The sequence below is a fragment of the Giraffa tippelskirchi genome, chromosome 9 (assembly GCF_054371585.1).
Source record: "Giraffa tippelskirchi isolate mGirTip1 chromosome 9, T2T-mGirTip1v1.2.pri, whole genome shotgun sequence".
In the NCBI taxonomy this organism is placed as follows: Eukaryota; Metazoa; Chordata; class Mammalia; order Artiodactyla; family Giraffidae; genus Giraffa; species Giraffa tippelskirchi.
In genome coordinates this window covers 37,670,903-37,689,392 of record NC_137283.1, presented here as the reverse complement: position 1 = coordinate 37,689,392, position 18,490 = coordinate 37,670,903, and the positions used below count along the sequence as shown (strand labels likewise).

Here is an 18,490-nt window from a genome sequence, read left to right as displayed (position 1 = left end):
CCCAAGCCTACTGGCTCAGAATCTATAGTATAACAGGCGTCCCAGGTGATTTGCATACACAATGATCTTGAGCAGCACTATCATGAATTTTCTCCCATTTAGCATCACCTAATCCCCAGTTTTTGCCCAGTGTCATTCTCTCCCTGCCTTTCCCTGTATGAAGCGGAAGGCCAGTCCTACCCCAGTGATTTTAAGCTTTTAGGGAAAAATGAATAGCTTTTCCTTATGAAAAGTTTTGGGAAACACTGAAGAAACCAGTGCTTGGGCTAAATATCGAAGTTTGGGCTTTCTGTGCTTAGTTTATTTTATATACATCCCTAAAATTGGTTGAGTTCTTGTTTTGAGGGTTTTCTTCCCTTTGACACCATCACATTCTCTCCATACTCTTTACAGTGCAACGCTCTATTCATTGGGGTGTGTGCATATGTTTTCAGTATAATTCCGTAGGTCTCGATTAGTGCATAGGTCTCCTCTCTGTGTTGACTGTTCATCATATTTTATAAAGGCTTTCTTTTTTCCTATATAACCAAAGCATTGAAAATATTAGGTTATTAACACACTGAAAAATGCAATCAATCAGATGATTATCATCTAATGTTTTAATGATCACATTTTTAATCCAATTATGCATGTTTGAATCTTTCAAATTTTCTTTAATTAAAGATTGCCTCCTGGCACTGCTATCAGAAATAAGAAATTGAACAGAATTGAGCCAGATATAATTTAATGTTGAAAGGAAACTGCAAGGATAACTGGGCCTCTCTGCATTTAATGGTTGACCATGACTTTAAAGCCCTCATACAAAATTTTCTAATTGATAAGAAAAATTTAATCCTCTCCGGATATACTCCGTTTGCATTCAAATAAGGTATTTCTTTTTCTAAATAAACCTCCCCTAACTGATTATTCATATTGTCGTTCAAAATGCTTAAAAATGAAAGACAGAGTTGGGTGAAATGTAGACTACTTAATACAGTGTGTATTTAATAAAAAAAAGTCATACATTATTCATTTTTGCAATTTGAATAACTTTGAATTTAGCATCCCTGTTCCTCATCTTTTTCTTTGATGAACAATTAATTATTAAAATATAATATTGTCTGCATACAGCACTGGGATCCTTGAAAGTAGAATATGAGATTCATTCCCTTTCAATTCTTTTATCTAGTAATGCACAGTACCTGCTTATTATGGTATAATGGAATGAATGGTGGGATAAGCAGAGTGTTTCAAATATTTTTCTCAACTAGTTAAGTGTCTGGGATAGCAATGTTTCAAATTCAAATTACTAATTAGGATAAAAGTTGTAGGCAGAGTGTCCTGATCTGGATGGCTTTACAGTCAAACTGCCCTTTTATAATAGGATTCATTTTAACAAGTACTCATCTGTGCTTATTCTGTGCTTTCCTAAGCCCTTAACTAATGTTGATTCATGTAATACTCTCCTGATAAGATAAGCCTTCAGATGAGTCACTATTATAATCCCATTTTACAGATGAGGAAACAGTTGCAGAAAGATTAAAGTAACTTGTCTTAGGTCAGGCCTTTAGGTCTCCAGGTCATATTCCAACAGTATTTGCATTGGGGCTCTCAAAAATTTTTGTGAGTCTCGTTAGCACAAGTAGCCCGTGGTTTTTCTCCCAAATCAAGTATTACCCTTCACCCTCTGAGTCCCCATGCTTTGTCTCCCTCCTGCTGCTGTTGCCCTGTGGATCGGGATGGTGGTGGGGGGCGGGGAATATGTTCCTTGCACAGAGAATGTCAGGTCACTTTTTGAACTTGGCAAACAAAGCTTGCACGGAGTGGTGGTGTGTTTGGCAATATTACTGTGTCAAAAATCACCTTGTCTAATATTCTGGATCTGTATGTCAAACTTATTGCCCTTATTGCAAGCTGAAAATTAAGGTACTTGAAAGTGTTTATGCTTATGTGTGTAACTGTTTGCCTTGTCTAAACTGCTTCTCTTGTTATCCTAAAGTATAATTCTGTTGGTTATGTCATGTTAAGTGAAGAGGCTTTCCATGGACAAAATGCATCTATGTACCAGTAAAGTAACATTTGTACATTTTCTGTTTGTCTCCTGATGGCAATGGTGCCTTTGTCACCTTTTAGAAGGCTGGCAGTTTGTTTTTGTTTTTAAGTACAAGTAATAGCTTGCTTTTGACTTCACAAAAATCTCCCCTGGCGTAGAAGAGAATGGCATGTTGTCATCCAGGCTCAGTTGGAGTATTTGCATTTTTATTTCTGTCAAAATAAGTATAGTTGGTGAGGATGGGCCAGTAATAATGTGTGGAGTCTTTAAACCAAGAGTAATTTTGGAATTAAAAAAATAAAATAAAAATTGAAGAGGTGACCCATTAGCGAGTGACTAAGTTAGAAAATTAGGAGGACCGTTCTGGTTTGTCTCTTTAGGAGGCACATTGGAGTACAGGTGGCTTGGGCATGTAGCGTGTCATCTGCCGTTATTTCTTCCTCATTAACACTGTTGGTGCACCTCATTATCTGTGCATTTGTTTTCCCTGGGCAATCCTGTGAGCCAGGTAATCCACCAGCTTTTAGGAAGTTTACAAGTTAATGCAGATTTCCTTTTTCTTCCTTTTTTTTTTTTTTTTTAAAGATTTTATACTACATCTTGTTTAAAGTCCTATGAATGTTATGAGTCTGCTATTAAAATGGCTTTTTTCAGTTTGAAAAAAAAAAAAAGATAAGCCTTCAGAAGAGTCACTATTATAATCCCATTTTACAGATGGGGAAACAGTTGCAGAAAGATTAAAGTAACTTGTCTTAGGTCAGGCCTTTAGGTAGACTAATTAAGTTTCAATTCCAGAGGCCTGGCTCTAGCAGTCCCTCCATTTATAAGATGTACATTTATTAAGATTTTCTTAGTGAGGGAGTGTAAATTTTTAGATGAAAAGTGCATTCTTCTTTATTTCCAGTGGCTGTACTCAGGAACTCTCGGTCTTGGGTCAAGCCAGTGAAGTGCCTTGTGGCTTGTGAGGGCTTTGTGGGCGGTGCCAGAAATACTGGGTACCATTTCTAAAGTTATTTCTAACAATGAAGCATTATGAGCACCCCCATCTTACCAGTGGAGCACTCCTATGGGATTGAGCAGAAAAGGGAATTTTCAGAAATAGCAGTAATAATTAGTGTCTGAGTTGAACCTAGAAAACTCAAGGGAAAAAGAAAACAACTTGAGAGTTAATTCTGTCATGTATGTTCATAGAAGAAATTCTCGTTAATGATGGAAGCCGCTGAACATGTAGCGTGGCCCACCCCCACTCATTGCTGTGGCTCTAGGATGACTTTCTAACACTACCCCCCTCCACCCTCTAACATTTGGCTTGAAACCGGGAGTGGGCACAGTGTGGCCCAATGACCAGATCCGTGTCACTTTTTTTGTGTGGCTCCTGAGCTAAGAATGGTTCTCATATGTGAACCCCAATGAAGCAAAATCTTATTCCTGCCTTCTCCCCAGCCCTAAAGAATCCCATCCTTCTCATCAGTAGATGTGTATATTTTAAACCGTCCTCAGTTGTTATTAGCATTTTGAACATCGTTAATAAAGTCGTGGAAATGTGTTTGTTATATAGCTACCTATGTAACATCTTTGATTTTGCCTCGTGGCCTGCAAAACCTACAGTATTACTGTCTGACACTTTCAAGGAAACATTTGCTAGTCCCTGGCTTAAAACACAAACTGATCTCGGCTGTAAGCCACTATGCCAATAAGAACATCATGTTTATTAGTCTGATGAATTGTCACTCCTGAGGGGTAAATAGCCTCAGTTTTCCCATTTTACAGATAACAGAAGTAGCTCAGAGAGGTTAAGAGCCTTTCCTAAGGTCACACAGCTATTGAATATCAGTTGATTCTGAAGCTCATGCTAGAGCTTTGGCAAAGAAAACTGTAACCTACAGTGCTCACACTGATGGAGACTATGTCAGACATGCTGTGCCTTTAAGGCACTAGTAATTCTGTTTAAAAAAAAAAAAAAAGAAAACCCATGCAGAAACATTCAAGGAAGTACATGGCTGAGTATGGGCTTAGTAGTTTAGAGGAAGAATAATAATAGTAATAATACAAGTAGTAAGAATTAGGATGAGAATCGTATCTGTCGTTATGAGATGTTTACTCTGTTCCAAGCTCTTTCTGAACTCCATTCTCATACTGATTTATTTAATCTTCACAACAGCCTGGGAAGGTTTAGTAACTAAGATCACACAGTTCACAGGTGGAAGAGTTGGGATCTGAACCCAGTAGAATGAGAATCTGCTCGTTTCACCAGTTTCTGTAGGAATCGAGAAGTGAAGGTGCTGATGAAGTTTTCAGCGTTCCGTGATATTTCCTGCTCACAGACTTAACTGTTTCTGATTCTCAGTGGTATCTTTGAAGAATCCAGTCCCAGCCTCTGTATTCTCCTTAAGCTTTTGACCTTGGGTTCATTGTTCCTCTTTGGTCTCCTATTTTCCCAGCTGTAAAATTAAAGAATTGGACTAAATGGGTGGTTTTCAAAGGGTCCCTGGGGTTTCCAGATCAGCTTCAACCTTGGTGGCTGCACTCTGGCTGTTTGACTTGCCTGGCTTCTGTGTCAGATGGGGTTTGAAGAAAGGGTTCTTGGGTTCCCGAAGCCAGTGACCCAGGGAGGTCTAACAGTAGTGACAGTGGTGGTAACAATAAGTACTGAAGCCCCTCCCTTTTTTGTCCCCATCACTAGATCAACCTGCCCCACCGATCATCTTACTGCATCTTTTATTTAAAATTAATTTTTAGGTGCTTTGCAATGTTGTGTTAGTTTTTGTTGTACAGCAAAGTGAATTGTCTATGCGTATGCCTATATCCCCTCTTTTTTGATTTCCTTCCCATTTAGGTCACCACAGAGCACTGAGTTCCCTGAGCTATAGGGTAGGTTCTCTTCTAATGAATTAAATTGGAACCTGTGTCTGACACCCTTCGGTTGATTTAGGACAGAGAAACACTGCTGTATTTGTAGCAGTGGTCCTGCCTACAGTTCCCATCAGTCCTTGCCGAATTCAAGAGCCCGTACAGGAATGTATATGAGAGTCCCGATTCCCTTGAAACAGTGTTCCCTTTTGGAATTCACCCACCTCTGATTGGCGGGGCAGGTTTTTCTGACTTATCTGTCTATATTCTTTAAAGCCACGGCCTCTTCCCAGAGTGGGTGCTTTCAATGGGGGCTTTGCTGCCCGGGGCTTACAGGGATTGTCCTGTCACTACCTGTCTGCATACAGCGTGCTTAACTGCAACCCTAATATTAGGTCAGGCCCCTCGGGGAAAACTCGGAAGATTTTCCTGTCCTTCAGTCTAGAGCCCTTGATCCTCAGGCAGGTTGATGTGCTGCGGTGTGATGCCAGGTTTACCTACAACACTGTGGAGAAATGAACGTGGCAGTTTTTGATGCCAGACCCTGTGCGCCCTGTATTGCATGGGGCTTTGTGTTGACTATTTGCACAGCCCAGGAAGTCCAGAAGCAGCAAGCAGAGGCCAAAAGGGTTCTTCTTCCCAGCCAAGCCAGTCCCAGCCAAGCACGCTAACAGAGATTTCCCCTATCATTAGGTGGCTGGTAACCAGGTTAAATTAAAGCCTAGACTTGCCAGCGGGTATAGGGGTGACTCTGTTATTTCCGGCCTTTTATCCCACAGAAATTGCTTTTGTCGTTTTGATTATAGCACCCTATGATGCATTTATTAGTTAACATTTAATTTTCCCCTTTAAAAAATGAACTGAAAACCTTTGCAGAATCAGCCAAAGTTTGTGAGCCTCATGAATAACTGCTGGCGCTTTACTCTTCACTAGTGACCCGAGGCTTATTGGTTTAACCTCTCCGTGCCTTAAATTCTACATCTGGAAAATTGGAATATTCAAAGTACATACTGTAAAGGTTTATAAAGGGAAAGGGCGTGGTGATGGCCTAAGACTAATGAAAGCCTGAATTCCAAATTCCGCTACGTGGTTGTACATGACAGCACTGTGCATTGGAGATGGTAATGGTGATCCCGTGATGTCATGCTTCATGGGACTGTCTGAAGTGTTAAATAAATCAGTCTTTGCAAAACTCTTAGAACAGGGCTGGGCACATACAGTAAGTGCTGTTTAAATGTCTGTGGTGTGCTGTGCTAAGTCGCTTCAATCGTGTCCAACTCTGTGCAGCCCTGTGGATCCACCAGGCTCCTCTGTCCATGTAATTCTCCAGGCAAGAATACTGAAGTGGGTTGCCGTGCTCTCCTCCAGAGAATCTTCCCAATCCAGGAATCGAACCCTCCATCTCTTAGGTCTCCTGTATTGAAAGGCAGGTTCTTTACCACTAGCGCCACCTGGGAAGCCAGTTGAAATGTCTGCAAAGTGTAAATACTCCGAAGAGTGCTTGGTATATAGAAAAAGTGAAATAAATATTAGGTTTTGTTCAACAAATCTCAACCAAAAGGAAATTTTCATTTTCATTATTCTAATATAGTTGATTTCTGTTGGTTTTTTGCCTTAACCCTCAGTTACATAGACCTCTTGAGTCTAAGGATAACACATTTGCCCAAATACCTGTACTGGTTGTTCTAAAGGAAAAGGAGGGAGGAGGTGTGAAGCTGGAAAGAATATTCCTGTAAGTCACAGGTGTGGCCATGCAGTTACCTGGAGCCTTGCAGTCCCCAAGAAGTGTCCAGGGGCACTTGTGGAGGAGGCCATCAAGGAGCTAAGGCAACCTGTTAGCAGGACTGGGCTTCTCAGGTGGCTCAGTGGTAAAGATCCGCCTGCCAATGCAGGAGACATAGGAGATGAGGGTTTGATCCCTGTGGTGGTAAGGTCACCTGGAGAAGAAATGGCAACCCAGTCCAGTATCCCCGCCTGGAAAATCCCATGGACAGAGGATCCTGGCGGGCCACAGTCCATAGAGTCACAAGAGAGTCAGACATGACTTAGTGACTAAATGCACACAACAGTAACCTTATTACAGCCCTAAAAGGATTGACAGAGGAATTCCAGACTAGACATTTGAATAGCCAGGTAGAGATCACATCCTTCTTTGACTTATGAGAGAAGCTAGATGATCTACTATGTCTAATGGAGAGAGTTATAATATAGTCCCCTAATCTCTTGTACTGTTCCTTCCTGCCTTAGGACCTTTGTACATGCTGTTTACGCAGCTTAAAATGCTCTTCTTTTCCTGTTCAGTATTCACCTAGTTAACTTTAGCTTCTTTAGCTGAATCAGAATTGTGCGATCTCTGGTGTCAAGGTATTTGGGCTCATATCCCAGCTCTGCTACATAGAAACTGAGCTCTTCTCTCCCTTGTTTTCCTCATAGAGTTATTGTGCAATATCAGTGTTGGGTCTCAGCTGAAATGGCATTTCCACTACCTAAAAGAAGACCCCTCCACTTTTGTAAAAAGAAGAAGCCTATTTTCTGGGCCATCATTTTATAAATTCAGAGCCATGCCTTGGTTTGGTTTCACTTTGATTTGAGTAAGCCTTGGATGAAGCCGTAATGAAACCATTACCAACTTTGGAATTGCAGTTTACTGTTGTCTTAGTTTCCTTGTCCTACTTCATCACATGGGTGTCCCAGAGTTTGTTCACCTGATTGTTAGTTCATAAGTATCAGATGGAAAAGGGGTCTATGATGCAACAAGGGTGGGTATAACTGAATCACTTGGCTGTACCCCTAAAACTAACACAACATTGTAAGTCAACTGTATTTCAATAAATAATTTTTAAAAATTAAAACTAACATTAAAAATGGACTTAGCACAACTCTGCTATATTTAAAATGGGTAACCAACAAGGCCCTACTGTATAGCACAGGGAACTCTGCTCAATGTTATGTGGCAGACGGGATGGGAGGGGCATTTGGGGGAGAAAGGATACATGTGTATGTATGGCTGAGCCCCTTTGCTGTTCACCTGAGACTGTCACAACACTGTCAATCAGCTGCACCCCCCAATATAAAATAAAAAGTTAAATAGAAAGACTTAGGTAAAAAAAATATAAAATATCTCATTAATAATTTTAACTGTGATTAAATATTGAAATAGTACTTAAAATACAGTGGATTAATTAAAATTTATGAAAGTTTAAAAAAAATTGGAAAGGAATGAGGTAAACAAAACCACGTCTGTTTCTTTTCTGCAGGACTCAATGACTCAACTGTGCTAATGTTTTGTCTGTTTCCTGGGGAAAGAGAGAGGGGTTGCAGTGTTGCCCAGTGTTGTTCACCAAGGAACCCGTTTTTCATGAAATACAGCGCCGTACGAGGTCTCAGAACACACCCTGGGAAACGCTGCTTTGTTTTCCATGGCCCTCCCACCACCAAATGCTGGTGCTTCTCGGGATGTAAACAAACACAAGACTTGTGCCTAACCACTGTGCTTTTCTCTTCCCTCTTCTCCCACACAGAGAAAGAGACCTTTCTGGATCCTTTCATTCTCCGGGACCTCCTGCCTGCATCCCTGAGCAGCTATTACCGGTATACAGGTTCTCTGACGACCCCACCGTGTAGCGAAATTGTGGAGTGGATAGTATTCCGGAGGCCCGTCCCCATCTCTTACCATCAGGTAGCTATTTAGCCCCCAGAGGGCTTCCATACTTAACTTGTTTTGTGTTGACTTAACCTGATGACATCGCTAGAATATGACCAGGATAATGATTTTGTTTTTTGGTACCCTTTGCTTTTCACTGATTCTTTACATTCTTTCCAAGAAACATATTTTTGCACCCAAGAGTTGTAAAATATAAGACATACTTGCTCAGCCACAAATGAACTTAGATGAAGAGAACTGCAGGCATAAAATCGGATATCTTCTAAGTATTCAGTCTTGAGCAGATAAAAGCTACTCTCTGTGATGACGAGAACTTATGCCAGGAACTATTGAGCTCTTTATATGCGTTAACTCATTTAGTCTTCATGAGCAGTCTTATGAGGTAGGTGCTGTTCATACCTTCATTTTACAGAAGAGACACAACAGAAGTGAAGTGATCTGCCAAGGTCACACAGCCAGCTGTGAGGCCAGGGTGTCTGACTCCAAGGTCATGCTCTGAGCTACTAAACCCTCCCAAAGTTCATCAGAGGGAAATTGGTATACATAAAGAAATGAAAGAAAAAAAATGCCACTGATGGAGCTCTTTCAGTGTGATACGCATTTTACATGCGATCAACTTAGTTGCAAAACAACACTGAGAGTTAGGTATGTTGCACACAGGTGGTACAATTAAGGAAAACATGATGGTGTGGAGAGGCTGGGTGACATCAAGGATTCATGATCAATGAAGGTTGAAGCCAGAAAACCAAGCCTGAGTTTGCCTAATTGCAAACCCGTGTTGCCAACCCCTACATTGAACTGTGTCTCTCTGAGTGTGGCCTGGCAGATGTCATAGGAAGGTGGGCTTAGGCTGAGCTCTTAACTGTGGGTAGGAATTTGGTGAAATGGGGATGAGATTGGGGGGAAATATCAGAGAAAGAGGATCCACCAGGGGGTGAGAGGTCTAGACATCACCTCACCCCATGAGGATTAATAGATGGAAGAGGCAAAGAGAGGGGAAATATGATTTTTTTATGAAAAATGCAACGTGTATTGCAGTAAAAGAAGAGTAGATTTCTCCTCCATAATTTCATAAAATAGAACCAAGAAGGATTGGTGGGATTTGTAAGACCGTGGATTTGAGCTGTTGACCCAGGACTGTTTGAGTAATGGAACATTCTTATCAGAGACATCCATACAAATGCATCCTTAAAGTTGGTCAGCTAGGGATGAAGCTAATGTAGAGGAAGGGGGAAGTTTTCAAATTGTAGGATAAATTAATATAACAGAAGAAGACACAGGCAACAAGATTAAGAACATGGGAAATAGTCCAAAGATTTTCATAACAAGGGCAGAGAATACAGTAAGGGGAGTGGGAGAAATAGAGTTGGATGGTGTCCTGGTCAGGGCTGTTTGGGGTGTCAGGACACCCACTCACCCACTCACTTTTTTACTCACTTTTAACTCACTTAAAATAGCTTCAGAAGAGGGAGTATTTGAAGGAAACAAGGGTAGGGACATCCTGAGATGACGGCATCATGACCAGGAGTGTTATTAGCAAGTGAAGCACGAGTTTTACTCTCTGTCTTTTAGGGGTCAGCTCTTACATCTTAAGAGTTTCTGCCACAGCTTTGTGATCTGTACTTTTGTAAAACTCTGGTGTTGTCTCTCTCTCTCTCAATTTGAGTGTGGTTTTCTTTGGAGGGGATTGGAGCCCAATATGGTTTGTTGTTCATTTGCTAAGTTGTGTCCAACTCTTTGCAACCCCATGAACAGCAACACACCAGGCTTCCCTGTCCTTCACAATCTTCCGGAGTTTGCTTAACCTCATGTCCATTGAGTCGGTGATGCCATCCAACCATCTCATCCTCTGTCGCCCCCTCCTCCTCCTCCCTTCAATCTTTGTCAGCATCAGGGACTTTTCCAACGAGTTGACTATTCACATCAACTGCCGAAGTATTGGAGCTTCAGCTTCAGCATCAGCCCTTTCAATGAACATTCAGGGTTGATTTCCTTTAGGATTGACTGGTTTGATTTCCTGCTCTCCAAGCAACTCTGAGGAGTCTTCTCCAGCACCACCCAGCTGCCAGCTGCTAGTGGTCTGGGTCTTGGGTCAGGTATTCAAGGAAGATAGATCTGGGTAGAAGTTCAGTTCAGTTCAGTCGCTCAGTCTCTTCTTCACTCTCTGCCATAAGGGTGGTGTCATCCGCATATCTGAGGTTATTGATATTTCTCCCGGCAATCTTGATTCCAGCTTGTGTTTCTTCCAGCCCAGCATTTCTCATGATGTACTCTGCATATAAGTTAAATAAGCAGGGTGACAATATACAGCCTTGACGTACTCCTTTTCCTATTTGGAACCAGTCTGTTGTTCCATGTCCAGTTCTAACTGTTGCTTCCTGACCTGCATACAGGTTTCTCAAGAGACAGGCCAGATGGTCTGGTATTCCCATCTCTTTCAGAATTTTCCACAGTTTATTGTGATCCACACAGTCAAAGGCTTTGGCATAGTCAATAAAGTAGAAATAGATGTTTTTCTGGAACTCTCTTGCTTTTTCGATGATCCAGCGGATGTTGGCAATCTGATCTCTGGTTCCTCTGCCTTTTCTAAAACCAGCTTGAACATCTGGAAGTTCACGGTTCACGTATTGCTGAAGCCTGGCTTGGAGAATTTTGAGCATTACTTTACTAGCGTGTGAGATGAGTGCAATTGTGCGGTAGTTTGAGCATTCTTTGCCATTGCCTTTCTTTGGGATTGGAATGAAAACTGACCTTTTCCAGTCCTGTGGCCACTGCTGAGTTTTCCAAATTTGCTGGCATATCGAGTGCAGCACTTGCACAGCATCATCTTTGAGGATTTGAAATAGCTCAACTGGAATTCCGTCACCTCCACTAGCTCTGTTCGTAGTGATGCTAAGGCCCACTTGACTTCACATTCCAGGATGTCTGGCTCTAGGTGAGTGATCTCACCATCGTGATTATCTGGGTCGTAAAGATCTTTTTTGTACAGTTCTTCTGTGTATTCTTGCCACTTCTTCTTAATATCTTCTGCTTCTGTTAGGTCCATACCATTTCTGTCCTTTATCGAGCCCATCTTTGCATGAAATGTTCCCTTGGTATCTCTAATTTTCTTGAAGAGATCGCTAGTCTTTCCCATTCTGTTGTTTTCCTCTATTTGCATTGATCGCTGAGGAAGGCTTTCTTATCTCTCCTTGCTATTCTTTGGAACTCTGCATTCAGATGGGAATATCTTTCCTTTTCTCCTTTGCTTTTTGCTTCTCTTCTTTTCCAAGCTATTTGTAAGGCCTCCTCAGACAGCCATTTTGCTTTTTTGCATTTCTTTTCCATGGGGATGGTCTTGATCCCTGTCTCCTATACAGTGTCACGAACCTCTGTCTGTAGAAGTTAGCCAACAGCAAATTGGATGGCCTTGATCTTGTGTCCATTTCTTAATAAATCAGCAGAGGTGCTGGTCATGTCCTGAGACATCAGTGTTTGTTGCCATCTGGGCAGGGAGGGAGGTGGGAGTGGAGCAGGTTATCTAGAAGGACCTATGTGAAGGAGAGAGATCCCACTAGAAAAAGTAGGTGCTGTGGGACCAGAGGAAACAGATTAATTTGGCCTTACTACAGTTGGCAGAGATTTTACTTTCAGATTTTTCTGTTTTTCCTTATAATTCCATTGTGATGAAAAAATGACCAGCAATTTGGTTGCTGAACAGGATCTGCTGGCTTTAAGGAGATAATGAAATATAAAACAAATTTTCTTCCTCATGGTGAGGCCAGCATTGTTTTATTAAAATGTAAGAAAACTGCAGTCCAAATATTTATATCCTCAATGTGCGGGGCAGGGGACAGAGCTTTGAAACGGGACCCTTTTTGTTGATTAAGATAAATGCTTTTGTCTTCAAAGATATAAAGGCTTGAGATAACGAGGTTGGAAAATTCAAGTTTGGCTTTTTTTGTTTTGTTTTTTTTGGAGGGTGCCATGTGAGGAGGAGGCATGGAGAGGTAATTGTTTGGCTGAGGTGAAGTAGACCTTTAACACATACTGAGTTTTATTGCAGTTTGGTGAACCTTAAAAGACAGAGTTTTAGGCTTGAATGTCTTGTCAAGTATTTGTCAATGAGAAGCATTTTGACATTTGGGAACTGGGTATCTTAAAAAGTGCTTTGTTAACATGTTTTTATGCTTCTACTCTGTTACTCATACTCTCAAAGAGAAATAATGAAAGAGTTTTGTTTTGGTTTTTTTCCTGTGATTTTCAGTATATGACCTGTCTGTAGGTACTATTTTTTCAAGAGAATAGTGAAGAAATAAAGTCATACTGGCTCCCCAGTTTCTTGCCTCTAAGCCATCTTTAGATAATGCTTCACTTGCATCAGGCACAGCTTCATATATCCTTTCCTGTTTCCCAAGGGAGGAAGCAACTCATTTTCTTGTGGCCACCCTGGGTCCTTGCTGATGAGCTGAGTGGAGGTCACCGCTGTGTCAGTCCTCAGACAGGAAAGTGTTAGCCATCCAAGTATTATCGTTTTAGCCCTTCCCACCTTGAGCCTGCCAACATTCTTTCTGAAGTTAGCACAGAATGTTCATTTCAGAAAGGCAAATGGCCAGTTCAGAGAAGACAAGTAGACAGAATTCCATGTCTGCTTCTGTCAGGAAAGAAAAAAAAAGAAGCATTCCTAGTCATTCATCCTTCCTTTTCTCCAAAGGCTTTTCTCTTCTACAGGGTGGGGACCTGTCAGCAGTGAGAAGGAGAGCAGGTTCACCCTAAAATAGAGTGCTGAGCACTTACTGTTGACTTGTATGATGTGGATTTCTATGATGTGGACGTCTGTCTGAGTAAATATGAACAGCTCCTTACGCCTCTTTTGTGGGTTTCCTTGGGCATTCAAACCAGCCCTGCAGCCAGTGAGCTCTGACACTGGCTTCTGTGACAATCTAGATTTGAATGTGGTGTAGGTGATGGCGTCACATTGGTTGGCTTGGTTGGTCAGCAGTCAGCATGGCTTGTGTGGCTCCCCTCAAGGTCGACTGTAAATATCAGGCAAAAATCCAACCATGATTTTTGTCACCCAAACAAAACGATGGCATCCTCAGTCCTGGCATAGGAGACCAAAGGAACAGGGACTAGCACGCTGAGATGGGTCCCTGCCTTGTATTTATGATCAGTCAGGGAACATGATAATTTTTAGTCTACTATCTAGGATGTGTTTTGTTCTATAACAATGGCTGTCAGATGGTGATACTTTGGCCATTGGAGACTATCCCAACCTCACTTTCCAAGACTGTTGGGCTTCTATAGTTTGAAATATGACACTGCATATAATCTCCCCTAGCATCAGTTTTGTTGAAGTGCTTCTTGGAGATTCTACCAAAAAGACGTAATTTGTTTTATTTGCATGACTTCTAAAAAATTGAAGTTAGTTGATTTTTTTATTGGCATTCATAGTTGATTTACAATTGTGCTAGTTTCAGATGTACAGCAAAGTGCTTCAGTTATATATATATTTTTCAGATTATTTTCCATTATAGGTTATTACAAGAGCTCCAGTATTGTTCTCTGTGTTACATAGTAAATCCTGTTACTTGCCTGTTTTATGTACAGTAGTTTGTTAATCCCATACTCGAATTTATCCTTCTCCTACCCCACTTTCCCCTTTGGTAACCATAAGTTTGTCTTCTATATCTATTTCTGCTTTGTATATATATTCATTTGTATTATTTTGTATATTCCACATCTAAGTCATATCATATAATGTTTGTCTTTTTCTGTGTGACTTACTTCATTTAGTATGATATTCTCTAGGTCCATCTATGTTGTTGCAAATGGCAATATTTCATTCTTTTATATGGCTGAGTAATATTCCATTGTGTGTATGTGAAGGGGGGCACATCTTAAACCGGTCATCTATTAATGAGCATTTGGGTTGCTTCCATGACTTGGCTATTGTAAATAGTGTTACTATGAACATTGGGGTACAAATTAGTTTTTGTCTTTTCCAGATATATGCCCAAGAGTGGGAATGCTAGATCATATAGTAGCTCTATTTTTAGTATTTTGAGGAACCTCCAGGCTATTTTCCATAGTGTTTGTACCAATTTACACTCCCACCAGTAGTGTAAGAAGGTTCCCTTTTCTCCACACCCTCTTCAGCATTTATTATTTGTAGACATTTTGATAATAGCTATTCTTACCAGTGTGAGGTGGTGCTTCATTGTGGTTTTACTTTGCATGTCTATAATAAGTAATAATATTGAGCATCTTTCATGTCTTCATTGGAGAAATGTCTATTTAGGTCTTCTACTCATTTTTTGATTGGGTCATTTGTTTTTTTGATGTTGAATTGTATATTTTGGAAATTAACCCTTTGTCAGGCACATTGTTTCCAAATATTTTCTCCCATTTCATAGGTTGTGTTTTTGCTTTATTAATGGCTTCCTTTGCTATGCAAAAGCTTTTAAGTTTGATTAGGTTCCATTTGTTTACCTTTGCTTTTATTTCTTTTGCCTTGGGAAAGTGACCTAAGAAAACAGTGCTACAATTATTGTCCTAAAATGTTTTGCCTATTTTCTCTTCCAGGAATTTTATGGTGTTATGTCTTATATTTAAGTATTTAAGCCATTTTGAGTTTATTTTTGTGTATTGTGTGAGGGTGTGTCCTAACTTCATTGATTTACAATCAGCTGTCCAGCTTTCCCAGTACTAGTTGCTGAAGAGATTTTCTTTTCCCCTTTATTTATTTCTGCTTCCTTTGTTGTAGATTAATTGACCATTGGCATATAGGTTTATTTCTGGGCTCTCTCATCTGTTCTGTTGATCCATACATCTGTTTTTATGCCAATAGCATGCTGTTTTGATTATTGTAGCTTTGTAATATTGTCTTAAGTCTGGGAGGGTAATGCTTCCAGCTTTGATTTCTTCCTCCACCCCTCCAGGATTATTTTAACAATACAGTCTTGTGTAGTTCCATATAAATTTTAGGAATATTTGTTCTAGTTCTGTGAAAAATGTCATGGGTTATTTGATAGGGATCACGTTACACCTATAGGTTGCTCTGGGTGATCTGGCCATTTAAACAGTACTTCTTCCAGTCCACAAGCATGGGATGTCTTTGCATTGCTTTGGGTCATCCTTAGTTTCCCTTATCTGTGTCTTATACTTCTCAGCATATAGTTCTTTCACCTAATGGTTAGGTTTATTTCTAGGTATTTTGTTTTCTGATGCAGTTTGTAAATGGATTTTTTTTCTTTTTTTCTTTTTTTTTCTTTTTACTTTCTGGCATTTCATTGTTAGTGTAAACAAATACAGCAGATTTCTGAATATTAATCTTGTATCCTTATACTTTGCTGAATTCATGTATTAGTTTTAATAGTGTTTACGTGGAGTCTTTAAGTGACATGACTTTTTATTTCAACCAATTTTGTCCCTGTCCGAAAGAGTAGGGCAACCCTTTTGAATTAAGACCACGTTCCATATGGAGCCAGACTGTTCCATTTTTGGCTATATTCTTCATCCAAGTTAATTACTAACTCTGTGCCTCAACTTTCATCTGTAAAATGGAAATGATAATAATACCTACTTTATGGAATCATTATAGAGATTCATTGATGGTGTGCATGTAGGATATGCTCAAGACTAGTGCCTGGCAGCACAGGAAGTACTCAGAGATATTGGGTGGGTTTCTTTGTTGCTGTTTTTTTTTTTTTACTTGCTGAAGCCAATCAGACAGCACTGTCCAGTAGCAACAAACAAATCACATATATCATTTTAAATTTTATGATAGCCACACTAAACTATTTAAAGATAAACAGGTGAAATTAATTTTAATAGTATGTTTTATTTAGCCTCATGTATCCAAAATACTATCATTTCAGTGTATAGGACTAGCCACATTTCCAGTGGAATGGCCATGTGTGACTGCTGATGGTTAGGCCTCTCGTATTTATCTCAAGGCTGTAACAACTAATGAATCATGTGATTCAAAAAGTTCTATTCCAGCACTAAAAAATGTGCAGTGATTTGAATAAAGACTTTCTTTTAATAGTGAGTGCAGATGCTATTATTAGCCCATAACAGGTAGGTTTCATTATTAATTATGGTTAAATCCTCTTCTTTCTGTAGAAGGCCTTTCTATAATCACCTTCACCCAAAACTGTCCATAGCTGCGGGGAGAGAGCACAGCCTGCAGACATGGAGCATTCTCAGATTTTATTTTTATAGCCATGGTTCAATAAGTAAAACTTTGAAAGCTCCAGGCTACTGGGAGTTTCATATTCCTTCATTATTATCTTGTTTACTCATGCGGCAACCAAACCATACATACCTCTTAAATGTATGACAAAACTCACGTTCCCATGACCTTAGGTGTGGCATTATAAATCCTAATGTTTACCCTGGAGTTTATTATTATTCTTATAATGGACTCTGGCTTTGTTTAATTGCCATTCTATATCCAGCCTATAAAATATTGTGCACATCAGCCTTTCAGGGGTTGGTAATTACATTACTTTTGATTTTCTCTCATTTACCCCTTTCAACCATCATAGTCCTCTCCCACATCTTATGGACCAGATCTTACAAACAGTATGAATAGTTTTCAAGTTTCCTTTGACACAAACTGACAGATTAAAAACTAATTATTCTCTGTAATATTTTTACAATAGAAACTTAAGTTGAATTGATTCATATACACTTCCAGCCAGCACATTTGCAATTCAAGGTTAAAATTGTTCTTGAAACAGCACCAGTTAAAATGCAATTACAACTCCCCAAGCAGGGATAAAAGAAGGAAATGTTTTACATGTTCACTTCAAAAGTTAAAAAGTCAACTTAATATTATAGAAATAAAAACTTTCATTTATTTTCCCTAAATGATAAAGAGTTCGTTAATTATATTCAAGGTAAATCCAAGTGTGTTTATTACGTGCCTCTGGAAAAGAATAAGGGAAAGAAAAGTACAGGCTTTGTGAGGTGAATTCTGTTTTCTGTTTGCACCTCCCATCTTGTTCATAGTTCCCGATTCTTCCTGTGTTGGGTTGTAGGCTGTTTCTTTCCAGAGGGCAGAAAAATGTGAATAGATGTATATTGACAGTAGTGAAATGGCAGTAGTGGGTGTCCTGCATAGTAGGGTCTTTGGAAGCTAAAAGGAATGGTTTAAGGACTTCTGTACTAACATCAAATTCCGTTTGTCCACTACAGTATTGCTCTTTCAGTGAATAATACTGAAGACTGAAAATGTGAAAAACAGAGTCACATAGATCCAGGCTTCTAATCCTCACTTCACCTCTCAGTTCCTGTGTGATTCTGAGCAAGTGACTTAATGTCTCTAAGCCCAAGTTCCTACTCAGTCAAAACAGTATAATACAAAACAATAAAAAACGATGATAATACCACCAGCGTTACTGGATTTATATGAGGATTAAGTAGGAGAAAGCAGATAACATTCTTAGCACATTACGCCTAATCAACGCTCAGTAAATATTAGTTTCTAATGTTAGTGATATCATAATAATACTATGAATAATGTCACTGTAATGGTGTTATTTTGAGCCAAGACTAACTCAGAAACCAAAACAATGTTTATGAAGTGCTTGACAAAGGTACCTGGCACATAATGAGTTTGATTACATGCAAATATTCATGATACATATACATATACACATTATATATATACAGTGTATATATAATAAGGACATTATACCTGTAACTACACATGTATTATTTACTATATATATGTATAATGTACATTGTTAATATATATGTCTATATATGCTATAAGAAAGAAAAGGAAAAAGAAGCTGCAGAGAACTTCTTATGGTTGTTGTAAGCTTAGCATACAATCATAGTTACTACATTCTTCACAAAATAATAATAGTAATGACAGGTGGCACAGTGGTAAAGAATCCACCTGCCAGTGCAGGAGACGCAGAAGACTTGGGTTTGATTCCTGGGTCGTGAAG

At 39.7% G+C, this 18,490-nt stretch overlaps 1 protein-coding gene across 12 annotated transcripts in view; it reads left to right on the top strand.

Annotated features, from left to right (window-relative positions):
• Positions 1–18,490, top strand: part of PTPRG (protein tyrosine phosphatase receptor type G) — a 767,420-nt gene that overhangs the window by 610,042 nt on the left and 138,888 nt on the right. For all 12 annotated transcript variants that reach the window (XM_081524560.1, XM_081524557.1, XM_081524554.1 and 9 more), the window contains one exon: positions 8,404–8,561. In XM_081524560.1, the coding sequence (XP_081380686.1) occupies positions 8,404–8,561 (158 nt within the window). The remainder of the gene's footprint in view (positions 1–8,403; positions 8,562–18,490) is intronic.